This window comes from Phyllostomus hastatus, unplaced genomic scaffold (assembly GCF_019186645.2).
Source record: "Phyllostomus hastatus isolate PE091 unplaced genomic scaffold, TTU_PhHast_1.1 phas_contig_283, whole genome shotgun sequence".
NCBI lineage: Eukaryota > Metazoa > Chordata > Mammalia > Chiroptera > Phyllostomidae > Phyllostomus > Phyllostomus hastatus.
Genome location: NW_025333833.1, coordinates 4,508,473 through 4,531,007, shown reverse-complemented (window position 1 = coordinate 4,531,007; position 22,535 = coordinate 4,508,473). Strand labels below are relative to the sequence as shown.

At 47.0% G+C, this 22,535-nt stretch overlaps 1 protein-coding gene across 6 annotated transcripts in view; it reads right to left on the bottom strand.

The window, feature by feature from the left end:
- Positions 1–22,535, bottom strand: part of DNM3 (dynamin 3) — a 369,444-nt gene that overhangs the window by 187,580 nt on the left and 159,329 nt on the right. For all 6 annotated transcript variants that reach the window (XM_045838502.1, XM_045838503.1, XM_045838504.1 and 3 more), the window contains one exon: positions 12,306–12,419. In XM_045838502.1, the coding sequence (XP_045694458.1) occupies positions 12,306–12,419 (114 nt within the window). The remainder of the gene's footprint in view (positions 1–12,305; positions 12,420–22,535) is intronic.

The window sequence follows — 22,535 nt, the reverse complement described above, 5'->3', positions numbered from 1 at the left end:
CTTATTTTTCAGTGGCACGAGCTGAGTTCAAGATCAAGAGTCAAAGCTTGTGCCATACCCTCTGCTGACCGAAGGCAGGGCGGCAGACTGCGCGCGGCGGGGGACACGCCACGCCATGAATGCACGCACGCGTGGCATGGTCTTTATTTGCAGGGCAGAGTAAGGTTTAACTTGACCCTGATGTTCCTTTGTGAGGAGACCAAATATGTTAGGAGTCATGGGATCTATCCCAGAGGAAACTGACCACCAGTGATCGCCTTCGGCTAAAACTGCCCTGGAGATAGGACGGGAAGTGTAAGTATTAAAACGAAGCACCGCGCGCGGTCAGGAAGAAACTTGTTTGCTGGGCACCTCACGGACACTCAGGAGCTATTTTAATTTCGGTGTGTGGGTGATCGATAAGTTAGACTAGGTTTAGGGTTAAAAGGACTTTTTCTGCCATCTAAGAGAAAGGAAATTCAGAGCTTTAGCTTTCCACACATTTTCTGAATTGGGAGAGGACCCCTAAAAACAGTTTATTTACATTCTCAATCCCCTCCCGCCCGCTTTAAAGCCATTGATTTCAAAATCCAAGAAAGTTTGTTTACAATGGAACAAAATCTCACACTGATCACTTTTGTGCAATTAGTCAACAGGCTTAATGCCCTTCCTGCTCGGGGTACAGGCTTTCTACCCAGATAATGTGTTTATGCTGTTGAAAGACCAAAATATACTATCTCCCCCACCTCGCGCCTCCAGACCACCCACGTTTTTCACTCTGTGGGAAAGCGTGTAGGCATAAAATTCCTTCTGATAGAAATTTTTCCTTTCCTTTTTTTTTTTTTGGTTGAAGTCATAAAGCTGTTATAAGAAAGAAAGGAAACTACAGCTTGGTAATGTAAAAAGTTCGCTCACCCATCAACCACCAGCGCCATCCTTACTAAAGAGAGCAAAGCCGAAGCTTGCAGTTCCTCTGCACGAAACCTGCTGTTTAAAATCAACCCCTTTTCCTCTCCTCCAAAGAGCGTGTCCCGCCCATGACAATAACGTCCAAATAATACAGAAAAGACCATCACTCAGAAAGCCCAGCTTAAAACAACTACAGAAGGTCCGGGCTTAACCTGAGAGGGGACAGGAAATTCCAGATAAAGATGGAAACTTTCTTACTTTGTTTCTTCTAACGTTTTACCTGGGTGTGCTGCAAATTATGTAGCTAGAAATATTTACCCATTTTTGGAAGAATTGTGATCAGTTTTAATAAGCAGAAATGATGAAGTAAATTAAGAAAAATAGTTACATGTTCATTTTGAATTTCCTGACTTATAACAGCCAGTTTCCTGGAGTTGCTTTGGTTTGTTTTTGCTATTGAAGACTTAGAACATAATTCTTTTCCTGCACTTTTTTCCTAATAAATAACAGATTAAAAAAATAAAGTGTAAATAGCCTCATTAAAAATTACACTGTATGATAATAATGTAAATAGTTCTCTCACATTGTAGCAAATATTTTCAGTGATGAAAAATTAATATTTGACTGTATAGTTTAGAAGACAGAATAACCACCTGAACTGTTTTTTCAACCTTTTATCTTTTTAACAAGCTCAGGGGCAGGTCCAACGTAACTATGAGGTGTGCAGACGCCACCTACTTACTATAATTGTGTTTTTAAAACCTATTAGAAACATTAATTGTACAAAAGCCTTACCAGTCATCATTTTCCAGCAAGATTTTCTTTCCCCTAAAAGAAAGAGTTATGGTTTTTCAGGCCCTGATATTTTGGGATATCTCGGTTGACTAGAAGTGTTTCATCTTCAAGGCTCACACGTGGACTCACAACTCCTCCTTTCTATGTTTTCAGGTTGCATGCGCCGTTCCTTAACTGCGCCGAGCTCACTGGATCATTACTGTTTATGAGAGGGGGGAAGCTATGCAGAATCACAGTGATTTCCAATGCCCACAAACACACCCTTTGTAAGTGGAGCCCTCCCTGGTTCCTGCTGCACTGAATGGGGCAGCACTAACAAAAGAGTTGCTGAAGGGATTGGTGTTTGCATACTCCGGCCCCGTGATTATTTACTATCAGCCAAGGTGGCTGCTGTTTTTGATTCTGTCGAGGAAAAAAAAACAGCCCTCTACTCAGAAGCGATGACCACAAACAGAATCAGTCGTTTATTTTCTTGAAATTAATTAAACCAAAACACACTTCTCCACTCTTTCTGAAAGCTGTACCGCGTCTAATCACTGCACAAAGGTGGAGCTGTGTAGAAAAACTCAGGTTTTTCATAATCTGTAAAAATAATTTTTTCTCCATAAAGTTTCTATTTGCTATTTTTCTCAGAACTTTGCAATTAAAGGGACATAACTATTTGTGTTCTTTTTTTTTAAATTCTTTGAAAAAACCCCTAATTCCATACTCCTTGGATAGTAATGCTTTGTTTTTGAGGCTATCCCACTTATGGAAAGTCTGGCTCTCTGGATATTTTGGTTTTTTAAAGGGCAGGGGAATTTGTGAAATCCCTCTATGGGGACGAGTTGCTGCTTTACATTAAAATTCTTGACTCACCAGAATTAAATGTTCTATCTGTATATTTAACACCATTCCTCTTTCTCATACGAGTTACAAGGAAATGTTCCAGAGGGCCTGGTTGCACTCTCTGCAGAGGAAATGAAGTCCCCTTGTCTGTGTGTGAGATACTACTCGGTAACTGCAGTGCACTAGCTAGCAAGGTCCCGGATACAGCCTGGGTGAGCATATCTGAGGGCGACAGCTGTTTAGTGTCTACCTCCTGACTCGTGGCACGACCCTGTGGTTAATTAAGAGGAGGACTTGAGCTCATGACTCTTTTTGCTTTGGTTTCCACATCCATACTTGAGAATTGCATTAAAAGGGATATGAGAAATTTGAGGGAGTTCCTGTTGCTTGGTAAAGTATTGGTAAAGACGCAAGCCCTTGTGAAAATCCCACTAGCGAGGCATCAGACCCCAGGGTCGGCTGGCTGAACTGCCAAATGCATGAGGCTCATTATTTTGAAAATGGCTGCTGTTCCCATGTAAATGATAAATTTCTTTTTCATGGGCAAGGTTATGGTGCTTATCTACTACAAGAAACATGTATAAACATGTCTTTATCTTTAACTTCAGTATTGAAATGTGCAGAGCTTGGGGGAAGAGGAAAGACATCTGGTTCAATTACTCTGAACTCTGACTGCGTACGGGTCAGTGACCACATGGGCTGGAGTCAGGAATAAACCTGGTATTTAACCTTCGTTTGCCTTAAAATCTCAATACGCGTTTTCTGTGCAGTCAATTACCCATGTTAGCACTTTCGGAACCAATGTATGAGTGCACTTCCTGAATAAAGTCAAAAGTCGGACTTGTTTTTAGTTCCACAATGTTTTAATGTTTAATTCTGTTGTGTGTTTCTCTCCCTCCCCCTCCCCCTCCCCCCGACCCTCCAAAACCACCCAGTCTGGAGCCCAGACTGACGGTGTCTGCCCCTGAGCACAGGAAACCCGAAGGAGCCAAGGGCCTGGCTGGACGGAGTTGTCATGTGTCTGCCTGTCTACACTTGCTGTGCAGAACATCCGCTCACCTGTACAGCAGGCACAGACAGGCAGTCACATGACAACCCAGCCTGAAAGACAACCAGCCATTGGCAGAGAGCAGCCCTCACACCGTAGCATCTACACCAAGAGCTACAGCCAAACGGGGGGCGGGGGGCGGGGGGCGGGGGGCAGGGGGCGCGGGGGCCTGGGGTTTTCATCTGTTGGTTTAATTCTTAACTCGCATGTATTATTTATTATTATTATTATTATTATTTTATTTGGATTCAAGTATTGAAACCTACCAAACGTAAAGTGAGTGGTGCCTATGAAATACAATAAAACCCGTTGCTGAAAATGTTCCTGTGCTTCCTATAGTTCTCTTTTCCTAACTGTTGTCAGTACGTGGCTACCCTTGACATGTATTGCACACAGCTTTGCAGCACCCCATCATCAGCGTGAGACACCGACGGAACTTCCAGTCTGATGCTCGACACAGCATAAATGACTCTAATAATTCTACTCCACCAACAAAGTGTAGTTTTCTGCGCATGGCTGTTTTAGAGAGAGGGACAAAAGAAAAAGAGGGAAGAAATAATATTCCAGGGACCACGCATCTTGAGTTGAACTCAGCCAGTCTGCGCCTGGGTGAAACATAATGCAAAGAATTTTTGTTTCCAACATAGTTTTCAAATGTATTAAAATAGTTAGTTCTCTTCTGATGCAGAGCAAGTTAAAACTGAAGCTCTGCCCCCTCCAAGCATCGGGATACGCGTGGGTTTATGGCTGGGGTTTATGGTTGGGGCGCTGCCCGGTGGAGAAGGAACCTGCCCCACAGTTCTGAGGGTGGGATTCACGGGCCACTGTGTTCGCTTGCAGTGCACGCACCCATGCACTGTGGACCTGCGAACTCTCGAAATGTTCGGGCAATTCCATCATTGTCAAAAAAAAAAAAGCAAGGATGTGGATGAGTGGATACACAATATCTATTTTGCCATGCCTCTTGAGGAAATGTCAAAACTTCAATTTTACACCCTGGGCAAATAGTTGGAGAGATGGGCAAAATTACAAATGTTTCTGTTTTGATTTGGTTCACTAAAATACTTTAACTTCAGTACATAAAATTAATTTTCATCTTTCTTAGAAAGATTCCGGTCAAGCTTTAAAAAATGTAGCACAAGGCTACCCAAAATGTTGGGGTTTTAATCTAATGAAACATTTTAAGCATATATTCTGGACAAAAGCAAACTATTTTTATACAGACATGTCATTTTTAAAATGAAAGATTTAGTCTTAAGGCTAAAAACCCCATAAGATTCAAAATTTCTACAATTTCATGATATTCTACTAAACCTAACCCTGCAGTTACTTTAAAAAAAAAAGTAATTGGGCAAAATTATGAAGTAAATGTATGATTAAGGCTAAATTCTTTCATTGAACCATCTGGCCTAAGCAAATATGTCATCTGCTAAAATATACTTTTGCAGAACACATTTGTGCAAAGGTGTTTACCTTACAGAAAAGTCCCAGGACCAGAACCTAAAGTATTACAGTAAATGAGAGTTCACACAAAATGTGAAAAACGAACGGGAAGCCACAATCAAAATGCCTCACAGAACATTTACACAGTCCCACCCCACGCGAATGCTCTCTGTAACCTGCAGCAAACACCGCCGCCGACAGGAGTCCGGCCAGGGCTCACTCCCCTGGACCCCGCGGGCAGCCCAGGGCGGGCTTGAGGGCTCTCTGGAGCTGGGGCGGGGCAAGGGGCGGCCGCTCCCTTCCACCGGACTCCAAGGCGAAGACGAGGGGCCCGCGGAGTCACCCCTGGGTGAGCCACCACTCGGGAGAACGCTGCAAATACTTTCCCCTTAGAACGCGGGGTGAATATCTTGGTTTTACTTTTTCTTTTTACTTGGCTCTCAAAAAAGCGCTTGCAAGAATGGTATTTATCTTCAAGGTCATTAAATGATGCACATTTGAAAACGTCACTTTCCTGGAAAGGGTCACATGAAGGGTAGTGGTGTTCTTCCAGTGCAAACTTTTCAGCAGGACAAATAACATACAGGGGAGTGGGTCTGTGGCTGTAAGCATTTTTAATAAATTTGAAATAGCATTTGCCATTGGGGTTTGTTGAATAACTATTTTTTAAAAAACAATAAATCTTTGGATAATGCCAGGCGTGGAAATGTTTATATGAAATAATCCTACATAAAAAAAAAAAGAAGCCTTAATAGGAAACAGCTTATGTATGGTGAAAAACATACACATAACTAAGATCGTGAAGAATTTCAAGTAACGTAAATGTTTTAAAGTTCAATATTTGTTGAGACTGTTTTTGGGGGTAAAAAAAAATATATCGAATGGTTTTAGTTAACTCAAACAATTCAGTGAGGCTTGCGCATGGCGTGCCCGGGATGAACCTGACCACAGGTAGCCCTCGGACCCAGCAGGAAACTAGCAGGGTCTTGATCGCGTAAGAGAACATGGCGGTGAAGATTTCTGTAACTTCCTGGCCCACGGCTCTGGCCATCCAGGAACACAGCTGTCATTTTGTTTCCTATTACTGATGTTACGTTTGTCATCTGTTACAACTACATAATGAGAACAATGCTCGGTAAATATCCCTATAAGGGAATTATACGGTCTCCGTATCAAGCTATCCAAACACGTGAAGCCACAAAAATGAGGCCTGTAACTTTTTTTAAGAGCCCAAAGAATGTCCTTAATTTCAATGCAGATTTTGGATTTTCTTCAACAGTGTAAGGTTAGTACATTTCCGCTGGAAAGTCTCCTGTTGAATTACCCTACTTTCCTATGAGTATTCCATTATGATTTTAATCTTCATGTTGGACTACAGAAATAGAATATTGGTTATATGTGGTTACTACTCATAAACTAGTAGTCCCCTTTCTTCAGAGGTTTTAACTGTCATTTACACTTTTCTCATTGATATTAAAAAAAAATAAGGCTCTTTTCTCCTTGGATTGGAATTTCCTATTTTTCCAAAATTTATATTTTAGGTACATTTTTAAAAAGCCATCATTTTTTTTTCAAATCTGATTTCAAAGCATTAATGTAAACTATCTAAACCCCAAATCCTTCTGACATGAGTTTCCATTGTATTCCATTTTATTGCCCTTCTCTCAATCCCTCCCCGGAACTGTGCAAATAAATTTACAGCATAAGAAAATAACACTGTCAAATTTATTTTCTGCTCAAATGATCTTCAATCCAGAAACTCACACAGTCAGAGGAAGGGAAAAAAATCCATTAACCTTCAATGATAAAACTTTAAAAAATTCTAAGACAGTCTACCTCGTATGGTGATTTTACCGTGTAATTCAATAGTTTAGTTGAGGCACCTCAGATACTGGGACATGAGGAATCACTGCGCTACATTTCTCCATTTATTTGCTCAGTCCCATGTTCACGACTGATATTTACATCACGCTACCTTTCGGTGCCACGCCCACTGGTGGTCGGACAGTGAGCAGGTCAATGGCTCCTGGTCTCGAGAGGCTCACGGGTTAGCAGGAACCTACGCATTCGGCCAGGACTCAGCATGTGTGATGAGTTGTCACGTCAGTGTCGCCTTTTGAACCAAGTCTCTTAAATCCATCATTTCCACCCATTTCCATCCACCTGCCCCAGCCCAAGCTACCACGGCCTCTCCTGGCGATCACAGCAATCACCTCCTAACAGCTCCCCGATCCAGTCTGGTCTCCGGCATATTCTCTACAGGGCAAACAAAAGAATCTGTAAGAAAACTCAAACCTTATTAGGTGACTCTCCAGCTTAAAAACTCCGAAGCCTTCTCATCATTCTCAGGGTCCAGATCCCTAATCTTCATAGTCCCCTTCTCTCTTCCTTCTAGTCACTCTGACCTTAATTCAGTTCCTTCAGTTCATCAGCCCAATCTCGCCTCCAGGCGTCAACACAAACCTCCTCTGACCACCCGACTGAACGGCCCCCACTCGGAGCCTCCCCTGCTCCAGACGCTCTTCCAGTCACGCTCACCCCGGATTTACTTTCTTCACAGCGTGTCGTCTGCCTCTGGTAGGTTTTCCTGTGTGTTTGCAGGTTTTCTTTACTGGGAGAAATCCCTCGGGAGGCAGGTGCCATGAATTCCTTGCTAAACGTTCGCCGTGAGTGACTAGGAGAGTGCCTGGTCCATGACGGCTGCTCAGAAAACACTTCTCGGGAAGGGTGCCGGTGACCGCGAGCACAGGCGGACACGCGGCGGCGTGTGCACGCGGCTCCCCCTTCTCTGTGACTCTCAGTGGTCTCTCCGGATGGAGAACGTTGCAAACAATCGATAAAGCTTCATCATTATGAGGGTGATGATCGTCACCGATGATCGTTCAGGTTGAAAGCTGACCTGCAATGCGTTTAAGCAGGCGGCATGCCCAGCGGAGATACCACTCACAGCCACGAGGACTGCTGCGTTAGGGAGCACCTTGTGAACTGGAAGGCCGTTGCGTTTGGCTGAGATGTGACTAGTGTGGCTACGCAAAGGCGAGTGTGCAGGCAGAGCGGAGCGAATGGGCTGTGCAGTGAGAAGCACCTGGAGCTTGGGGCGCTCTGGATGGACAGAACTGAGGGGAGAGGCGGGAGGGGGAGGGGGAGGGGGGAGAGAGAGGGAGACCCGTGCACTGTCCTTGGGCGGGGCCGGCACAAGGCCAGAGCTGCCAGTGCCACACCCAGGCGGAGGGTCCGGTGGTAAAAAAACGATTGGGCTATTTAAAGCTCTACTTGAGGTTGTTCAAACGTCTGTATTGCTTCCCCAAATCCTTAGTAAATATAAGCACTACAAATATCTTGATGCTATTATTTGGATAGAAATCAAAGGAGCTAAGTATCATCCACTGCGGGCCCAAGGGGATACATGGAGATACACGGCCTACACGTCCATGCTCGGTCCTCACCCCCACAGGCAGCTCCTGCGTGACTTGGGGCACACACACCAGCAAAGTGCCTTGGGGGCAGGGCGGACCCAGCAGGACGTCTACGCAACCTCTAGGAAAGCTCTCCAGGCCACTCGTGTAGGAAGCCTCAGGGTCTGGTACTAGAGGGTGACACAGAAGGACATCAAGGCTTGGGCAGATCCCCCTAGGTGATTAGTTATAGACTGTCTAACGCTGAAAAGATGGTCTATTTCTTTTTGTACCACAGGAAACCCCAACCTCAGAGCAACGTTAAAGGAAAGCCCAACGTCAAGCAGGTAGATACACTGTGTCCACCTCAACCACACTGCATTGTAAAGACTCTTTAAATGTAACAGTGCCCGGACACAGGCGGGAACCTTTCTAGGAAGCTCATCTGTCAGTCACATTGTGAATAACATTATTTTAATGGAGAGTAATGGTTCAAAGAGTACAGTCTACAGATGCTTGAGGGTGTTCGTGAATTCCCGTAAAGTGCCGGGGTCGGGCGGATAGATCCACTCAGAATGAAAAGGAAGACGCCGGAGACTGGCCGTGGCAGTCGCGCCGACTGCAGCTTGAACTTGTTACGCGGGGCTGATGTGCCGGAGCCCCTGCCAGCTGGGCGGGGGAGTCGCATGGTGTACTCTCACCGTCTCTGCTTCTTGGCTGACGTGTCGGGGGACCAGCGGGCTGATGGGGAGGTGGCACGGAGAGCCTCGCTCAAGGAATGGGGTCCGAGTTTCCTCTGACTGTTTGAATCTTCGCATTCTCTGCTAAAATGCCCGAGACCCCACACAGCCTATGTCCCCATGGGAAAGGACAGAAAGTGAAAACGTAGAAGACACGAATCAAAGGATGGCATCACGGCGTCACTTTCAATGGCAGAAATACAGACACACACACGCTACCTGAAAGTTTATTAAAGCCCTTGTTAAAATAGGATTTCCCAGTGTCCCGTGAAAATCCCTTTGAGGCCACTTGGCTGGCAATGGTCCCCATTTGGTGAGTGACAAGACCGAGGCTCAGAGACGACCGACCTGTCCCCAACCTGGCAGCCGGTCGGCGCGGACCCTCGACCCCCAGCACCTCGCGCGTCTCACCGCGTGGAACAAACGGTTTGGGGGGCTTTTGTTCGATCGATGCCATCCTGAAGGACAGCCTAAGCCACCGTTCTCTCCTCGCAACGCTACTTCACAAGTCACGTGTATTTGTTATAAACCTGCCATGCCTTAAATAAAACCGTATATGCTACGTATTCGACAGCCAATTCAAGTCTAATGAAAACACATCAGTCTGATTACACAAGAAAGCGTGGGAGGCTAGCAGAACACAGAAAAAAACTATGACGAGCCCCAGTGGAAATTTGAATACAGTTATAATTGAATAAATGTGCGAACTGTAAAGAATTAGTGGCATTCACTGTGTCACACTTGCTTGACAGGAAAGCAGAAACGGCCGAGTGAGAGGGTCCCCGGAGCCGGAGGGTGCTGGTGTGGATGGGGACGGGCACCGTGGGGGCGCCGGCCACGCACTCAGCTCACGAAAAAACTGACCCCAAAGTGGAGTTCGAAGCGAGGCTTGTTTTCAAGGGAACAGTACTCTAAACTTGGGTTTCTGCGGTTGCCCGTGAAACACGCTCAGTCCGTGTGTCACTGAACTTGGAACCTACACGTTGTCGAAAACATGGCTGTCGGAGATGGGCGTTCAGGGTGCGAGTTCGAGAGGTCAGAGACGCATCACCGCCTCTGAGCCCCACACTCCCGACACCTGTCCTTGCCTTCCCAGAGGCCTCCTTGCCCCAGAGACCTCCCCCCGCCCCGGACCCGGCTCCCAGCAGACACGAGCTGGCAACTCTCCGTGGAACAGCAGCACTGAGTAAGGGACAGCGCAGTCCCCTGCCCCCGGCCCTGAGGGCAAGCTCACAGGTGGTCTGCCTGGCAGGGACCTCCGGCAGGGCAGCGGCAGGGCAGGGGGTGGCCGGGGGCAGTGGCCGGGGGCGGTGGCCGGGGAGGCCAGGGAGACGGCTCCGGCGGGAAGTGGCTCTGTCCCAAGGACACACACAGTTCGAGGACACGGGTCGGTGCGAGTCAGGATTATTAATATTCTGAAAACTTCCAACCTCACTTCTCAAGCACAGCATTGAAATGCACTTAAGCAACCACTAAACTCTTAGACATAAAATGTATCTAAGAAAAGAGCCCTTAGGTCAACGAAGCACAAAAAAAATCATCAATTTATCCATTTTTCTATCTAGGGAGGCACCTATCTCAGAGCTCCCGAGGCTGCGCTCTTTATCTTTTTTAACTTGTATCAGATTCACTGGTGTGACCTTGGTTGATAAAATTGTATAGGTTTCAGGTGCACAGTGCTACAGCGCATCATCTGCATATTGTACTGGGTGCTCACCACCCGATGTTGGGTCTCCTTCTGCCACCGTTTCTCCCCCCTTTCCCCTCTCTGCCTCCCTCACCCCCTTTCCCTCTGGTGACCACCATTCTGTCGTCTGCGTCTGTGAGTTGTCGTTATCGTTGCTGTTTTTGCTGAATCCCTCTACCTTTTCTCCCAGCCCCTGCCCCCTGCCCGACAGCCATCGGCCTGTTCTCCGCGCCCTGTAAGTGCCCCGGACTCCCAAAGAAGGCCGGGGACGCCCCAGGGGCCAGCACAGGAGAGGGACCGTTGCTGGCCCTGTCTCCCAACGGCCGATTCCACACTCGACTGAAGTCAGTAAAATACACGACACAAAAACTGAAGATAAAGCTTCTGAGCAGAAACTTCCTTCGGACCTTTCTGGAGAATTGGATTTCCCTTCCTGCAGAAAATTCACTGGAAATCGCTTGATCATCCGATCTTGATTCAACACGCCAGTGTGCACGAAGCACTTAGGAAACCAAACAACGGCGTGAGACGTGACCGTTTTCCCCCGACAACTGACAAAGCTACTTTGCAGTGTTTTTAAAAGACACGAGGCCAGGATTGGAAGGACTGTGGAGTCTGAAACGCGCGCTCTCACAGCCAGATGAATCGGAGACGAGCTCTCCCACCAACGGCCGTGCTCCCGGGGACTGGTGTCCTCACCCAGTGTTTGCACGCGGCCTCGACAGCATCAGCATTTCCCAGGTCAGCCCAGAGCTCCTGGGATTTCCACAACATACCAGTTTCGTTTCCACCCACGCCGTTCCGAATTTAATAGCAACACTGCACCAAGTTATGGCTCTTTACTGGCTCTGCAAGAATTACATGTATATATATAGTGCTTCCATTGCTATCAGATTTAAATGAGCAGTATATCACAGCAAAAAAGCGTTAACACGAACCAGAGCACCAACCTTATCATAATTCATGCTTTTACCAGATACCGAAATTCTCAAAGAACAGACTCCATATACACAGTTATCAGGAACCTGAAGGCGAGTGATTTGCACATTTTCAAGAGCCTGTCCCTTGAGGCTGATGTCACAGCAGCAATGCTAAAATACTTTGTAAACTCCACATCAGTGCGATTCATTCCGCTGTTATAATGCTGCATCGCCTTGAGTCCTTTCAACACATTATTTAACGGAAATTCTTTCACTGGGTCATACCTTGCCAGCATCACAGGAGTTTCCCAGTGCTGACTCCTAACTTCACGTCTTCAGGTAAACAGACACGTGAGTACACCAAAGAGGTAACAGAAATTTGAGGGGAATATTGTAAAATTAAAAACCCATGGGGAAAAAATAAAACGGTGCTTCCTGAAACAGAGAGCCCAGCCGAGATCTCACTGAGAGAGAGCCAGTGAGCGGCGTCTCAAAATCAAGCAGCGCGATGGTTAGCGACGAGCCGGAAATGAGGAAACTCGGTCACTCTCCGCGCCTTACCTCGTCATCCTTATACCAGGACAAGCTTTCAGCCGTGAGGACGAACCAGTAGCCCTTGGAGCCCCCTTTCATGATGCCGATGTTGCTGATGGTCAGCCAGCCCTTGCGGATCACCTGCAAGAGAGCACAGGGCCAGGCGCGCTTAGTTCTAGGTGAGCCGCAGGAGGCCACAGGCTTTGTGCTGAGCCAAGTTCAAAACAAGGGAGGTACGAAGTGCAGTAAGAACAGCATTGCTTCCCCCAACGTTCAACTTCTGTTCCTCTACTTAAGGTCATTTATCTTTCCAAACATACAAATAACCAGAGGGAAGGCTCTTCCATCAAATGAACAAAATGGTTTTTTTAAAGATTTTATTTACTTATTTTTAGACAGGGAAGGGAAGGAGAAAGAGAGAGAGAGAGAGAAACATCAGTGTGCGGTTGCTGGGGGCCGTGGCCTGCAACCCAGGCATGTGCCCTGACTGGGAACCAAACCTGCGACACTTTGGTTCGCAGCCCGCGCTCAATCCACTGAGCTACGCCAGCCAGGGCTTCAAATGAACAAAATCTAAACACGGGACGTAGGTAGGCGGCGGGAGCAGAAAGACTGAAGGAGAGAGGAAGGGGACAGCATGGGCCAGGCAGACGCGTTTGCGGCAGGGCGGCTACGGTGGAAATACGTCGGCCGACCGACGCACAGCACCGGACTCTCCTGCCCACTGCCTCTGCTCCCAGGCCAGCCCGGCGGCCCACGCACTCGCCCGCTCTGGTCTCATCAGGCTTCCTGCGGAGACCGGCCACCCAACGGTGGGCAGGAAGGACTGGAGCCGACCCAGAGCAGCTCCTGGTTAACAGCTCTGGAGACGGCTGCGTGAAAGAGGGAGCTGAAACGATGAGCTAGAATCAAAGTTTGGAGTTTTATAATGATCTAGACGTATCCATCTACTTCTGGTTGTTAACTGCTGTACTAAAAACATATGTAGCATCTTCATGAAAATCTTTACACGGCTTCTAAATTTTAAAACGTCAACAACTTGGATCACTGATAGAAATTATTGATAAGTGTCATTTGAGTGAGAGATCTATTTTTTCTCACAGTTGTGAAATTAAATTCTATTCTTTCACATGGCATAGTTTATTATCTTCCCTGTGCTGGATAGTTTTTGGTATCAGAGAACCAGAAATGACATCCTATATGGAATTGGATGATATTGTTTCAAACGTCAAAAATTATGCTCTGCCTAACTTGTTCAGGACTCTAAGAGCTGAAGTACTTTAACAATTACTGAACTACTGAATGACTGGGTGGCAGCTCCTAAAGAAAGATGAAAACACCACGATAATCAGATGTAATGTTGACATTGCGCCTAAGTGTTCTAACTGAAGGAGAAAAGTCAACTCTAAGGAAAACTGAGAAGTAGGTCAAGGTTATCATGATAGACCCTCAAAGCCTCTCTCCACACGCCTGTCCCTGCCACCTCCACTCCCTGCCACCCATCTCTCAGGTGCCCACTGTCCTTTCTAGCGCTCTGCCTCAGTTTCACGGACCGCCACCCGGAACCCCACCCAGGCCCAGACTTCCGCAGTTCTCTCCACTGTTCGCAATCACTCCTTCTCACCCTCTGCTTCAGAAAGAAGAAAACAGTACTTCTCAAAGTAGGGTTTCCATGAGCTATACTGTAACCACTGGGATGCTTTCTAAACACACAGATTTGTGGGTCACCTGCGAGTCCAAACGAGCCAGAATATGTACATGGGAAGCCCAGGAGTCTACATTCGGACATGTGCCCCGGTGAGTCATGTCCGTACTGAAGTCTGAGAACCACCGTCTGTACACGTACAATCAAAAACTCCACCGACCTCAGAGCAAATGACGACTTCTGCTGTTCAGTAAGAAGGAGCTGGGCACGCCATCTCGCACTGACATGCCGCCCACCCTACCAGGCTTACAAATAGCACACGAATCACAGTATCTGGTGAAAGTCTACTGATTAACAGAATTGCACACTTGTAATCTATGTAACTTTATTAACCAGTGTCCCCCCACTGAAAAAATGTTTAAAAAAGAAAGCATATTTATTATTTTACTTTATCAGCTATCTTTGGACAGAGAGGAAGTCTTCCAAATGCTTCACCAACGGCAATGAGCACATCGCTGTGTCGCCCACTGATGAGCAGCCTGGCTCCCTTGAGAAGAGTCTTGAATTGAGTTCAACACACAGGTTTTGCGAGCCGATTATAAATCCAGACGGAAACTCATGACGCTGCTGCAGTGCCCGCCCTCGAGAATCTGTTTGTTCAGTGGGAAGAGCAGGGCCATAAAGACAGGATTTTGACGAAAACTTCGTGCAGTGAGAGAATAAACGCAGCGGCACTGGACACAGCTTAGGAAGCTGTAAGCACTGGTCGTTCTAAAGAGACTGGGAGCAAAACAGACTGAGCCACGTCAGGAAGTAGTCTGTTTGCTTATTTGTTTTTTACGAAGAACAAGCAAGAGAAACTAGGGAGGAGCCACTGAGTGCAGAGAATGTGAGGGGGGGTCAAGACCGAGGCCGAGAGGCCCCGGGGTGGGGGGGTCCAGGCAGAGTGGGTGCAGACCAATGGGACCCCACCCTGTCGTGGCCTCACTCCTGTGCAGTCCCAAATCACCGTCAAGTACACGTGTAAACTTATCTTTGGGTATACGTGAACACTGTGTTAGTAAATGATGTGCTTCATATGGAAGTGCACAAAGAAATGTGAAAGCATGACATAAAGATAAAATACACAACATTTTAGGTATTTCACATGTTGTGAGGGAAATGTATTTTTTGTTACCTTTATAATTTGATTATTAACTCCCCCGGGATACAGAGCAAGGGCGCTGGCATCAATATGTCCATTGAACATGGATAGAGCTTTCCTGTTTTCTTACTTTCTAGCTAAAAACACATGTCAGTGGATGTTCCACTGGAGTCTCCTGCACTTGGGTGGATCTGGCACGCTAACCTGGGACAGAGAAGCTAGCTTATGTGAGGAATCACCCACGCGAAAAACGACCAAGGCGTGCGTAAAGCCAGGATGCAGTGAGGAAGAAAATAAATAAACCTACTGGGTGACTGCCCAGGAGATACGATCAACAGGACTTGTGGCTGGGTGAGGGGGGTTCATGAAGGTGAAGATTCTAGAAGTGCATTCTACGGGAGCCACGTGCCGTAACACCTACTGAATCTTAGTGAATAGTGCCAATTCAGATGTGCAGCAAGAGTACAATGCGCACTGGACTTTGAACATCTAGTTCAGAAAACTGTAAAATATCTCACTAAAAGTTTTAAAATTGATCATGTGATGAACGATAAGCAGAAACTTCATGCAAACTGGGGACGGGAGGGCCTGGGGAAGGAGGGGCTCCGTGCCCTCCCGCTCAGGGTCGCGAACCCAGCAGGAGGAGACCAGCTCTCCCTCCGCACCAGGAAGGCACGTTTTCTACTCCGCTCCGGCAGGAAGGAAGAGGACCTTCCCCTCACCTGGGACCCACTCCACCAATGAGAGGCTGTTACAGCTCAGCCAATAAAGAGCCACTGCCCCTCAAACTTCCGGCTTCCTCCGATGGACTCTGCTTTGCAGCGGCCCCCCTGAGCTCCCCTCTACGAAGGGATGTTTCGCCCCCTTGTTCTCTGGACTTGCGTGTGGTTCACCACGAGACCACATGTCTCGAATTGCAATTCTCTGCTGTTCCCAGAGAAACCCATGTTGCTGGAGAATTATCTGACTGTCTCTTTGTTTAAGGTCAACAATCGCAGGCTAAAATAATATCTTGAATATACTGGGTTAATAAAAATCTATTTTTAAAGATGATTTCACCTGCTTCCCTCCAGTTTTAATGATGCAACCAGAAAATTATAAATTATGTACATGGCTTCCCTTCTGTTTTCATTGGACGTTGTGCCACTCTGGAAGATGCTGAAAATCCTGGGACCACCAGCTCAAAAGGAATAGAGGAGGAGGCCCATGTGTTTGAAAGGTAGGGGAGCCGATGAGGAATTCGGCCGAGGCCACGCTGAATCTGATGTACCTGCGGGAAATGCACATAGACGAGACCTGACACCTGAAGATAAGACCTGACACCTGAGGACGAGACCTGACACCTGAAGACGAGACCTGACACCTGACGTGCATGGCATCGGCACATACACAGGTGCTGCTCAGCACTGAGTGAAACAGGCTCATTAAGGATCGTGGGGAAATACCAACATTTAAAAGGTGGTCAGCAACGTGCAAAGCAATGTCAGAGGAGCAAGAGCAGCGAGCTCATGGAAGTCCACGGCAAGGTGAAGTTCAAGGAGTGTGTGGCTGGGAGAGTCAGATTCAGCCCCTAACACAGACGTCACAGTGTCTTTAGCTGTGCCCGTCACAGGGTGGGGGTGGGCTCAGTCCGAGTCCCTAGGATTGAAAAGCAAAGGAAAGGAAATAATGGAGACAAATGACGATAAAGAGCTCCTTCCAGAGCAGCATGGAAGACAGTTAAAGTCACAAAACTGAACAGACACGGGGCTGCTGCTTCCGTTTTCCACTTTGGGCGTTTTTTTTATGGCAACAACTGAGTGTGATTATTGCTCGGGGGAAGTAAGTGGTGGAGAGGGAGAGGCTGGTGACACAGGAGAGACGAGACAAGGATGGAGGCGGCGGGCGTGGATGGGACGAAGAGCCCAGGACGGGAGCGGCCTCGTCCTGCGAGCCTGGGCCGGCGAGGGCGGGCGCAGGTCCTTTGGAGGAGGGGGCAGAACGTTTGGGAAGGTTGACCTTGATCTTTCCAGCATTCATGGTAAGAAAAGAGACTAAATTATCTGCAGGCGAGCGAGGGTGGGAGAAGCTGGCCCGAAGGCTCGCGGACAGGGCAGAGCAGTGGGACGGACGGTAGTTGAAGCAGAGTCAGCGTGACTGGAATTAGTGGGAGACGGTGGACAAGACACAACCCTGAAACCCCCCAGGAAGTAATATAGGGGACAATCCAGGTGACCTTGAGGATGGTGATGTCTTTGCAGAGAAAACACCAAAGACACAACCCATGAAGGGAATACATTATAAGCTAGGCTTCCTTAAAATTACAAACTTCTACTCTATAAAAGACAATATCAACAGAATTAGAGGACAAGCCACAGACCAGTGGAAGGTATTTGCAAAAAACCAATCTGACAAAGGCATGTTATCCACAATTTACAACAATACCAACAAAAAACCCTTAAAATTCAATGAGAAAACAACCTGATGAAAAAACAGCCAAAGACTTTAACGGACACCTCACCAAAGAAGATGCACAGATGGCGAACAAGCACAGGAAGAGGCACTCAGCATCGTATGTCATCAGGGAAATGCACATTCAAACAACAGTGACACACCACTCCACACCTATGAGAATGGCCAAAATCCGGAACATGGACAGCTCTGAATGATGGTCGGGATGTGGAACAAGAGGGTGGGGATGCAAAATGGTACAACTACTTCAGAAGACAGTTCGGTGCTCCTTGGGTCTTCTCCCCAAGGAGCTGAAAACACACGCGCACGTGAGCACACTCCCAGCAGATCTGTTCATAATCGCCGGAACTTGGAAGCACCCGAGATGTCCTTCAGCGGGGGGACGCATGGATAAACTGTGGTCCATCCGGATGGTGGAATATTACAGGGCACTGAGAATAAAGGAGCTACCAAGCCAGGAAAAGACACAAAAGAAACCTAAATGATTATTACTGAGTGAAAGGTAGCCATCTGAGAAGCCTACATGCTACATGATTCCAACTGCGTCACATTCTGGAAAAGGCCAAGCCGTGGAGGCAACAAAGGGTCAGGGGTTGCCAGGGGTGGGTGGGGGGGGGGAGAGATGGACAGGCAGAGCACAGAGGATCTTCAGGGCAGTGAACATACTCTGTGTGGTACTATCACGGTGGATACATGTCATCATACTCTTGTGCAAACCCATAGAAGGCACAATATCAAGAGTGGACCCTAAGGTAAACTAGGGACTTTGGGTGATTAAAATATATCCATGTAGATTCGTTCTTGGTTTAAAAAAACTATCATTCTGGTGAGTGATGCTGACATTGGGAGAGGCATATGCAAACCTCTGTACCTTCCTCTCAATTCCTTGTAAACTTAAAACTGCTCTAAAATAATAATGTCTTTTAAAAACGGGTTGAAAGAGGAGAATGATCATAAACTTTCAGGAACATAACGGCACAGCTGCATTATTGCCTCCAGCTGCGCTCCGCACTCTTGATGTAAAAACCGAGCAGACACACGGGAACTGACCCGGGGTTCTGAACGTCTGAACCCAAGTGACCTAAGTACGTGGGCGTAAAGATGAGGAAGGTTTGGGGCAAGAGAGTAATTCAGGGGGTGACACAGTCAGTCTAGGCGGAGGAGCCGAGAGAGAGGCAGAAAAGGAAAATCAAAGGACCGCAGAAACCAATGAGGTAAAAAAAAACCACCCCAGATACTATGTAAATAAAGGCAAGAATGGAGTCCAGGGGACTGACAATGATGTGAAACAATAAATTGCCTGATTTTACTGGTACCATTGAATTCATCTCCCAAAGATGCGCCACTGTTTCCAGGAAAACTGAATGTTACAACCGAAACATAATATTTACCGAACATCGTTTCACCCCGTGGATACATTTAATTGAGCTTTATGGAAATTATGATGACTACTAGCAGTCACATTTGTAAAGAGTCGACATAAAAATTAATTAGAACAGACCATTGCATTCTGCGACATTACCGCCATGTGCATTGCGAGAGGCTTTCTCGGAGAGAAGACGGGGAGAGAGGATGACAGCTGCAGGGGGTGAGGGCACACCCCGTCAGGGACACCCGCGGACGTGTGTTCAGCACTGAACACCGTCACCAAGTGAGCTGCTGTCACAGAAAGCTGAAGACACTCCGTCCCAACCCCAGCCCTTTCTTTTCCAACAGCGAAGCCTATTTGCCACAAATGGACTTGGGTTTTCCCCAACGACAATCAGCCCGACATAAGACTCAAGACGAAACAATTCCCAACGTACGCTGCAGAAGAGAACCGAGGGAGACAGAAAGCACAAAACCAAGGCACGTGGTGGAACGAGCCAGCAGGAGGCATGCGTTCGGGAAAAACCGCCAGGACACAGGAGGTGAGGACACTGAGGGGAAACGGACAGAATAGAACACATTCAAGCAAGTGAGAAAAGAAGACAAAGACGAATAAAACTTCCCAAGAATGTCAAGACAAATGGGACCGATTGCAGAATCCCCTCACAGAGGACGATCTGAAATGCTAATGTCACACACCACAATAAATCCATCAACACTCAGCACAATAACCACTTGCAGCCTCTTAGTACTTGAGTATCAAATTCTGTGTTGAGTGCCCGAGTAAACAAGAGCGAGCAAGCCCGTGATTCCACGACTGGGAGGGACCTGGAGGGCAGAAAGGGCATGTTCTTGTTTGTAAGGCTTAAAACAAACCAATTTTTTAAATTTACTACCATGGGTAACCTCCAAGCTTCTCATGCCAAATACAGAAACTTTGAAAGCAAGAGCCACAAACGCAACAGCCCGGCCCTTCGCTTAGTGACCGGCCGAGAGTGGGTGTCTGCGTTTGTTCCCTTCATGCTGTAAGGGGTCATGGCCTTGCAGGGTCGGCAAAACCTGTACATTAGGGGTAAGTCTACACCTCAACATCTGGCCAGCACACTGAGTCATCAAGTTAATACACAAGACAAGGAATCAACAGATGAGGAGAACAAAAAAAGTGCATGTGGACAAGTTCCAGTGGGGCCAAGGCTTTGCGTCTTGAACTTTATTTGTGAGCAGGGCGTTTTGACCTTGGCCTTGCTTATGGGAGATCATGCAAGTTTTTTCTCACTCTGCATCTGGCTTTTAACTGCTCTCACCCGGGAGGAGTTTGTAAACCACTGAGCATTTGGTATTTGTATCTTGGTAGATGACAGACGCTTATGGAGAGGCTGTGTCCGTGGATGAGTGAGTCACTGCTTCTGTAAAGGTAGCTCACACGCCGCAGGGCCTGCGTGGGTCAATGCCCGGAACTGCCGGGACCCAGCCAAGGCACCAGCCAGCTGCTCACCACCTTTGGGAGCGTGGGCATCCTCAGGATGCAGAAGGCTTATTCTGGAATTGGCTGGTGGAGATTTTTGTAAGCAAGTGTACCTGGGGCAAGGCTTCGACTATAGGGAAGACTTCGGCAGGAGGGAGCCTAAATATACTACTTTTTTTAACCCTCACCTGAGGCTGTATTTATTGATTTTAGAGAGGGTGCGGGAGCAGAGAGAGAAACGTCGATTGGTTGCCTCCCAAAGGGCCCCAACCAGGGATGCAACCCACAACCAAGGTATGTGCCCTGACCAAGGATTGAACCCACAACCTTTTAGTGCACAGGATGAAGCTCCCACCGAGTCACCTGGTCAGGACGACATGTACCACTTTTATTTGTTTTGTTTGTTTGGTTTTTAAATATATTTTATTGATTATGCTATCACAGTTGTCCTGTAACAGGGTCCAGCCAAGAGGGGAGCCCCAAATAGGGATCTGTAACAGGGTCCAGAAGAGCTTGGAGATAATTGGCCCCACACCACAGGGCCACACCTGCCCAGAATGCGGGCAGCTGCGGCCCATTGTGAGAGGAGCCGGAAATGGGGCTGCAGAGGGAGACTGGCACTGGGATTTAAACGGAGGCACAGCAGCCATTGGGCGTCTCTCTTTTTGGGACCACGCGTCTGTTTAGGGCCACGCGGCTTTGGTGTCTTGGTTAGGACCACGAGGCTTTGGAAGTGCTCCCTTTTGCCATGTGGAGGGTGCTGGGAGGACTGTGTGCATTTGTGGGGAACTTTAGTCTGTGTTATTTCAAATGAATAATAAATTCCTTTCCTTTTCACGAATCTCGGGCATTGAGAGATGTCTCTCCTCTGGCAGCGGACATAACAAACCTGGGGGGTTCCTTTCGGGTAGTATATTGCCTCGGCTGCCCTTGGCCCCCCCTTTTGTACTCTAACAGTCCCATCACCCTGCCTTCGTTGCCTTTCACCCTGCACACCCCCTCCCACCCACATTCTCCCCCTTTAGTTCATGTCCATGTGTCATAAGCTCTTTAGCTTCTACATTTCCCATACTATTCTTGCCCTCCCCCTGTCTGTTTTCTACCTACCATCTATGCGACTTATTCTCTGTACCTTTTCCCCTCTCTCCTCCTCCCACTCCCCTGTGATAACCCTCCATGTGATCTCCATTTCTGTGGTTCTATTCCTGTTCTAGTTGTTTGCTTAGTTTGTTTTTGTTTTTGTTTTAGGTGTGGTTGTTAACAATTGTGAGTTTGCTGTCATTTTACTATACATGTTTTTTTATCTTCTTATCTTCTTTTTCTTAGATAAGTCCGTTTAACATTTCATAAAATAAGGGCTTGGTGATGATGAACTCCTTTAACTTCACCTTACCTGAGAAGCACTTTTTCTGCCCTTCCATTCTAAATGAAAGCTTTGCTGGATTGAGCAATCTTGGATGTAGGTCCTTGCCTTTCATGGCTTGGAACACTTCTTTCCAGCCCTTTCTTGCCTGTAAGGTCTCTTTTGAGAAATCAGCTGACAGTCTGATGGGAACTCCTTTGTAGGTTACTGTCTCCTTATTTCTTGCTGCTTCTAGGATTCTCTCCTTCATTTTTACCTTGGTTAATGTAATTATGTGCTTTGGTGTGCTCCTCCTTGGGTCCAACTTCTTTGGGACTCTCTGAGCTTCCTGGGCTTCCTGGAAGTCTATTTCCTTTGACAGATTGGGGAAGTTCTCCTGTATTTGTTCAAATAACTTTTCAATTTGTTGCTCTTCCTCTTCTCTTTCTGGTACCCCTATAATTCGGATGGTGGAATGTTTAAAGATGTCCTGGAGGTTCCTAAGCCTCTCTTCATTTTTCTGAATTCTTATTTCTTCATTCTTTTCTGATTGTATGTTTTTTTCTTCCTTCTGGTCCACACCATTGATGTGAGACCCAGCTTTCTTTCCAACACTATTGGTTCCCTGTGCATTTTTCTTCATTTCACTTATTGTAGCCTTCTTTTTCTCATGTAATTTGTGACCAAATTCAACCAATTCTGTGAGCACCCTTATCACCAGTGTTTTGAAATGTGCATCTGATAGGTTGGCTCTCAGTCACTTAAAAGTATTGGTTCTGGAGCTTTCATCTATTCTTCTGTTTTAGCCATCTTTTTTTTTCTTTTGTCTTGTCACACCTGTT